Here is a 7,995-nt window from a genome sequence, read left to right on the forward strand (position 1 = left end):
TATGAATTTGTAGAGGGTTAATTAAGAAGTAACCGGTCTTGTATTTGCGGGGTCCTGCACCGTGTCCTTCTTAGGGATAAGAGGAATAATGGTGGAAATTCCTCCGGCCGACTCATGACCTGATTTATACTGTGTGCCAACCGACCATGTATGCTGGTGAACTTTTTGTACCAGAAGTTCTGCACTCGATCCAGACCTGGACCACTCCAGTTCTTCGAGCTGTTTATGGCTCGTCGAACTTCCTCTTCGGTAACATCCGCAAAATTCATGCCAGGCGTATTGGCATGGCGAGTGCATTAAGCGGGGTCCACTCAGTATGCTCAGCATGTGCAGGAGGGTCCTTCTCCTCATCCACGATGACGAACAGCTAACAGTGAAGTTTCACATTTTGCGGATAAAATGACTAGTCGCCATAACATGTGGCTATGGACTGCTCCTCCAAACAGATGAAAAAGCATTTCGGTCAGCAATGCAGTCAAATGGAGTAAAGTCGCTGGACTCGATGGTCTCCAAGCAATGAATTATTTATCGCTCCACCACCTCCAGACCTGTTGCTTCCATTCTTGCGGAAATCTTGGGAATCCGAGACTATTCCTAGAGAGTGTAGAAAGGGGATGATCGTTAAAATTCGAATGAAGGGCACCCGTCTTGAGTGGGATAATTTAAGAGGTATCGGCGTGCCCCCTACCGTTACACACAACTGTAATAACTAAAATAATCCTATAATGCATTGAACAACATCTCGAAAGTTTAATTGACAGACAGCAGACTGGTTCCACTCCCCATCCACCTGCATCGCAGATAAAATCTCAGAGTCCAAGACCAAAGTGGAGTCCGTCAGGGTTGCAACTCATCGATATTATTTATTCTTGCTATCGGTAATGTTCTTCATGCTGCCTTGTCAGGAACCCGTAGAGGAAACAATGAGCCATGACATGTTTCCTCAAACACTTCGACTACGCTTCTGGCATCTGTTTCCTCTCTCGCTGGGTCATGGACCTTGATCAAACGGTTCTAAATTTGGAAAAAGAGGAAAGTGGAGTTGGACTGAAGATAAACACCAACAAAACCAAGGTTTTCATTCTGATGGGTCATTGTACTCTCCCTATCTGTATTAATGGACAGAGCATCGATGGCGTTGATCAATTTGTATATCTAAAAATCTTGGTTTCAATGAATAGTCGTACTGAACGGGCTATTGGCCAACGCATTAACAGCGCTAGATCATTGCCTTGCCGAAAAGTAAAAATAACGGTTTTTCAATACCAACATCAAGTTGGGACTGTTCTGCGCTAGTGTCCTTTCTATTTTACTATATGGGAATAGCATATTGAAAGTGGCACCCACTTTTACTCAAAAACTCAAAGCTTCCACTAATATTTGTCCGCGTATTTTCTGAATACGCTGGCCTGTAATTATTACCAACGAAGAAGTTGTTCAGCGTACAGCCCTGGCACCCGCACGTGTTACGATCGGGAGGCGGAAGTGGCCATAGATAGGACACACATTAAGGAGGGACGATAGTTTCATTGGTGGCTACACTATGCAGTGGAATTCAAAGATAGCCGACCGGTAAAGAAATAGGGAAGAAGTACAAGTATCTCAATAAATCGTGAGGTGAGTCTAAGCGCAGTTCAGATATCCGCGAAATCCACTGAAATCACCTGGAGTGGATGGCATCTTTCCAGCATTATTTCAGATGTGGGAAAAGTGGTCTTTATCCCGAAACCGGACAAAAATGATCCATCGACCTTAAATTTGTCTGACTAATTTACCTTACATCGTTTGTACCGAAAATAATGATGATGAAAATAGGCAGCTACATTAAAATCAACGTTCTAATACGTAACCCATTACAGCAGAATCTTAACCCAAACTATTGGGAACTATTGAGATGAGAAATACAGGTTGAATACTTCGGAATTAGCCTGCATCATTGGAAATATATGTTGAAAAGCTACAAGAGCTTCGATAATTTGCATTTAGTCCATAGCAGGAAAAGTGGGGATGCATCCCGAAAATACTACTGGACATATTCTACAATAGCAGAGCCACTGGTTACTTATAGGGCGGTCATCTGGCCAATCTGAACATATGCATGTGCCCAACAGCATTCCTGGAGATTCTTTAAGAATTGACTAATCTTCATGTTTACATGCAGGCAAGGACGGCAACCTTCCAAATATCTGGGGGGTATCAGCAGCGATGAGCTGCCTAAATCGAACTAAGAGGTGTACTTTCTAGGCGATATCCCGAATTATTGATACAAGGTGGTAGCAACAGGAAATGTGAAAAGCGGTAGAGCAACAAGACAAACTCGCCTGACTTAAGGCTTAAACCTTGCAGCCTTTGGATTTGTTTATTCAGAGCACTGCAATGAGACCGGCTCATAGACTAATTCGATTAGATCTATGGGAAAACAATGGACGTGGAGGGCACAAAGCATTGGAACTGAATCTAGTTTTCGCAATGCCTTCCGATTCTCAGATCTCCATACATCTGTTTGGTAGAAGATATGATGTTATCTTGAGACGAAGAGAAAACTGGGACGAACCAGAAGAATGCGTGTCATACTGACGTCTTCTACATCGATGGCTCAAAGACAGAAAATGGTTCTGAAGCAGGAGTCTACCTCTCGAATAAAAACGAAAAGTGGGCTTTTCCCTTGGGACAATACACAACGGTTTTTCAGGGTGAAATAAATGCGATCTTAAAGGCTGCAACCTGGATGATTGACGAGAGGTTAAAGGACAGACGCATCGTAATCTGTAGTGATAGTCAAGCTGCGTTGAAGGCGTTGAATAGTACTTTGATCACTTCGAAAATCGTTCAGGAATGTAGAAACCGATTGAATTCTATTTCTAGATTCAATACGGTGGATTTACCCTGGGTACCTGGACATTGTGGTGTGGAGGGAAATGAAATCTCGGATGCCTTAGCAAAAGGGCTTCAACTTTCCCCATGCCCGGACCGGAACCAGCAATTGAGGTATCGGTAGCATTGGTTGATGATGTTATCAAAAACTGGGAACAATGATGACAGGTGGCGAAGCCTTAATGCTGCTAGACAGACCAAACTCTTCCTATCAAAACCAAACAAGCATATTGCAAAATTTATCCTGTCGAAAACCAGGAAGACTTGCAGAAGTTTTGTGGGCATTCTGACTGGCCCTAATTCACTAGCTGGGCACATGTTCAGAATAGGAATTATCCAAGATGATACGTGTCCATCCATAATGAAGAAGCGGAATCTATGAAACATTTTTATGTGAGTGGCCCGCTTACGGACGCATCGGACGTCAGATTTTTGGTGCTGATGTGCTCCAACTACAGCGGATAGCATCACATCCATTAACGGAAATCCTACGATACATAAACAAATCCGGGATATTCCTTTAGACCGGGGAATCGAGTACAGTGAACCACTAATGTCTGAGTCTCAGAGGTTCTGCGTCTCCCCCACCTCAAACACACACACACAAAGCTTAAATCTGAAATTGATTATTTAGTAACCTGGTGGATCCCTCACAACAGAGGAAGGAGCGCAGGGGCTATTAATCCGAAGGAAAATCACTTTGAAAGGGTAATCATACCAGTATATTTCAGGAGGAAATATACGCCGTAGGTAGGTGTGCTCACTTTAACCTTTGTCAAATTAGGTATTATGGTAGGCCTATTTACCAGAAATGGAATAATCCAGGGTACGCGTGGGGGAGATGAACCCAAGCGCTCGCAGGTTTATTTAAACCTCACCAAGATGAGCTTGAGGACTAGTGGAAACACTCACGGGACACTGCAAATTAAATTAGCACCTGGACAAGCTATAGATATCTACAGTTACTGGCTGAAGATTCTACGCGAGAGTGATTAAACTTTCATTCATATTCTGGGACAGTATCCAGAAATTACGCAAAGCAGGTTAAGACTTCTGGGATAATACTTAATAAGTGCCCCGTTGAAACACCTGAAAGTAGAAAACATCTTAAAATTTCTGTCTGGCTTTATCGACATAATATAGTTGGCACGTATGCTGCCATCATTTAAGGGGATAATAGTTGCTTTAAGGCGCAGTGCAACGTCCCTAAATACTATTATTATTATCCCACGCATCTTTCATGGAATCCAGTTCCTCTCCCTCATGTGCGCGTATCAAATTAGATTAGAATTCCCTCCATTGCCCTATCACTGCTGGCACTGGAGAGTAAAAAACTTCTGTCTCTCTGTGCGTCTTCATCCTAGTTATTTTATCTTCAGCATATCCTTCCTGAGTTTAAGCATGTCATGCATGGCGATACTCATCTGCCGCCAGTTTGCCCGCACTTAAGGCCCACCTGATGCTAGCTTTACCAATGTAGGTATGTTATGGTTGCCAATGATTTGTAAGGACACTATACAACAATGAATTTTATTAATATACTTCTAACAGTACAAAAAAACAACTTTATTTGAATGAATGATTTAATGACTTCAGCTCATAACTTTACATATTTCTATCTATACTTAAACTACATATCATAGTCAATCATGGGGACACTATTGCACATGCTCCACAATAGAATAACTGTGTCATTAAATATGAAGCTACTTCTATCTTTCCTACTTTTATCCTGTGCATCTATTTATCAACGCCAATTTTATCGAAGATAGAAACGGATTCCGCCAAATTTTGCCCGTTCAGTCACTCGGTTGCATGCCAGTTTCTCACCAAATATCGTTATTTCCGTCCGAATTTTCGGGTACAAGATATGATTAAGTTGAATCGTTTTATTTTGGAAAACCGCTTCTCGAATCCAACCATATTTATGACTCTCCAGAATCGGCTCCTTGAACCTTCTACTCGGAATTTCTAATGATGTATCCACAAGTTTGAAGTATTTCAGAAAAGGATTGCAGATGTTATCGTATTTGGAGTAAAATTTTAATGTCAAAGGGATAACTGGAAATGGAGGAAACTCTATAATTAGGCAGCTGATCCTTCGAGTTGAAAGAAATAGCACCAACCGTTAAGTACATTCGGAATATACTTTTCTAGAAGATAATTGTGTTTATTTTGTTTTTCCACCAACTCCTTCTCAACCATGTAAGGAAGTTCTCTCGGAGCACCGTCTTCACTATCATCCTTTCCACCGTACTTTCCGCAAGGCATCTTCTTAAAGGTTCACTTTCAATGCACAGCCTTTCGCGATCGGTAACTAACTAAATGTCTCCAGCCGTCGAAAAGCTAAATGGAAGCAAGTGTCCTTGTCAACCTATAATTGAACAAAATGTGGTTAAGCAAGTTCAAAGGACAACCAGAAGTAATTGTCTTTCCTATTGTTGCTGCTGTTATTTGAAAACATGCTGTGGAAAAAATTAATTGTAAAGAATCCTTGAAAAATATTTTCCGGCGAATATACATACATATTACGTTGATATGTAGAACCTAAAGTAATTCAAGGGTAAGAAGGGAGAATAATGCTTTCGACCGCCTGTAATGCTTCCATTTATACTTTCAGCGCGATACAAACTATAGGAAAAGTTTCAACACGCGACAAAAAAGTGAACAGTTTAATGTCCCTTTTGTGGATTTTTACGAGTTTCCTTAGAGAAGAGAGTAGTTGGGTTGAATGAATTTGTTGTAAATATTACTTGGGAAATTTATTATAATTCAAGTTTACCAAAGTTTACCGCAATTTCTAAAGAATTGAAGAATCCACTATAATACTATTTGAGGACTGTCGAAATTGCTAAGGATACCAACGACTTTAACCTTACGGATAAACAAACAAAGTTCCAAAGGACAATGTTTTCCCGTATGTATTTTGTATAATGTCGCAACTGTCCTTCGGCGCGTTTAGGAAGGGCAACAAGCTGATTTTCTTGCAATTATCAAGGCTAATATTATTATTAGTCAGGTAAATTACATAAATGGTAAGGAAATGGCAATAAAGTTATTATAAATGCGGACCGAACTTCATGCAATCCTTAACCGGTGCAAAATCATTCCAAGGAGGACCACATGTTGGAATAAACGAAATGATTCACAATGAATTAACTTTTATTCAGGAAAACTCGACTAACAGAATTCCATAACACATTAAAGGTTTCTTGGATATCCTTATTTTGAATGTGATCAAGATGGGTCACGCTATTAGTCCAACGCAACATCGTCGTCTCCATTACCGTAAGACGCCGTTTATTAGCTTTTATAGTCGGCCAACACTCAGAGCCATAGAAGGCGAACAATATTGCGGTAAATTTTGAATTTGAGACGTTCGTTGATACGCGGATCACAAAGAAGTGTTGAATGAGGCAATCATTCCACTTTCGGACCAGTTGCTTGAGATCATTATTATTAAGGTTTTGAGCAAAACAAAACCTTATTAAAATCGGCTTACTGTCTTTCTGTCTGTCTGGCTTTTTTTATGGTAGTGGAAATTTTCAAAAATGTCTGCCCTGGGCTCGCCAAAGTGTGGGATTTTTACCCACTAAAACCACCCGCGACTCCCCCCTCCTATCTCGTAGAACCACCTTTAGGTATTACATCATGGGGCGGAGTTAGCTTACTTTAGCTAGGTCTCCTTCCGTCTACCCGCAAGGTTCGTAACCGCGTCTTCCTCACTTCTTCTGCTTTTCGCAGTTTATCCTGGATTTCAGCGATCATTGAATTGATCGCATCCCAGCCTTCCTAACAGGCAGGTGATAGCACTTCACCTAGAGTTTCCTCTAGGTTCCTCCTTTCTTCCACGAACCTAGGACACTGGAAGAATACGTGAGACCCCGTCGCAGTTTGGACAATTAGGCGAGTTGTCCAATTTAAATCTACACAGATATTGACGGTATCCTCCATGGCCGGTGAGAAACTTGGTGAGATTATAATTTATCTCCCAAAGCTTTCTCTCCAGCCACTCCCCGATGGAAGGAATCAACCTGTAAGTCCAACGACCCTTTTCTGGCTAGTCGCATCGGTGTTGCCATTTGTTTATGGATCTCTCCCTTTCGTCTTTTTTCACCTGAGATAAGAAGAGAGGACCTGGTGTTATAAATGTTCAACATTTCGGTTGTCAGGATGTCAATCGGCATCATTCCCGAGATGTCGAACGCTGCGTCGTCTGAGACGGTCCTGAAGGCAGAACACACCCTTAAGGATGCTCTTCTGTAAACCCTACTCAGTTTATGTGTATTGCCTAAAATCCGCAGTGCTTTTCCCCAAACTTGGCTTGGAAGTGATGATACGATTCCCGATTCTAATGCAGGCGTAATTTCTTTTGCGGCGCTTAGTGTTGAGGACCGCTTCCGTTTTTTCCTCCGCGAGTGCCAGTCCAGCACTCTCTAACCAAGCCTTAACAACACTGATTGCAGCATCCTCGAGATGCTTTGCGAGCACAACCAGTGCTATATCATCGGCGTAACCCACCACCGTGGCCCCCTCCGGAACCGGAAGGCTAAGTACATCATTATGCATGATGTTCCACAATAGTGGGCCCAGTACAGAGCCCTGTGGGACACCCGCGGAGACAACGTACTCTTTAGGTCCATCATCGGTATTATACCAGAGTGTCTACTCTTTCAAATAGCTATCGATAATAGCGGCGAGGTAGGTTGGAACACAAATCGTCGCCAGAGACTTTCGTAGAAGGTTCTAATTGGACGAGTTGAATGCATTCCTCACATCCAGGGTCACCACCACACAATATTTGCTGGTACAATCCTTTCCGTGAATTTTTCGGCCAAGCCAGCAACCATTTTGATGGCATCAATGGTTGATCTGGCTTTACGGAACCCATACTGCCTATCAGAAAGACCCCCTTGGTTCCCGACGACTGGAAGTAATCTGTTATAAATGACCCGTTCCAACATTTCCCCATAGTGTCTAGAAGACATATGGGTCTATAGGAGGACGGTTCCCCTGGAGGTTTGCCAGCCTTAAGCAACAGCACCAGCTTCTACCTCTTCCATGGTGCAGGAAAGATACCCTCGACCATGCACGTTTTGAACAACTCCGCGAACATATCCG

At 42.3% G+C, this 7,995-nt stretch overlaps 1 protein-coding gene across 1 annotated transcript; it reads right to left on the bottom strand.

Moving 5' to 3' along the window:
* Positions 1-4,478: 4,478 nt before the first annotated feature.
* LOC119657860 lies at positions 4,479-5,218 on the bottom strand. Its single transcript, XM_038064986.1, has 2 exons — positions 5,001-5,218; positions 4,479-4,935 (listed from the first exon to the last, which is right to left on the bottom strand). Exons 1-2 carry the CDS (start codon positions 5,143-5,145, stop codon positions 4,634-4,636), a joined length of 447 nt encoding a protein of 148 aa, XP_037920914.1. The 5' UTR covers positions 5,146-5,218; the 3' UTR covers positions 4,479-4,633.
* Positions 5,219-7,995: the final 2,777 nt, after the last annotated feature.

Source organism: Hermetia illucens, chromosome 5, assembly GCF_905115235.1.
Source record: "Hermetia illucens chromosome 5, iHerIll2.2.curated.20191125, whole genome shotgun sequence".
In the NCBI taxonomy this organism is placed as follows: Eukaryota; Metazoa; Arthropoda; class Insecta; order Diptera; family Stratiomyidae; genus Hermetia; species Hermetia illucens.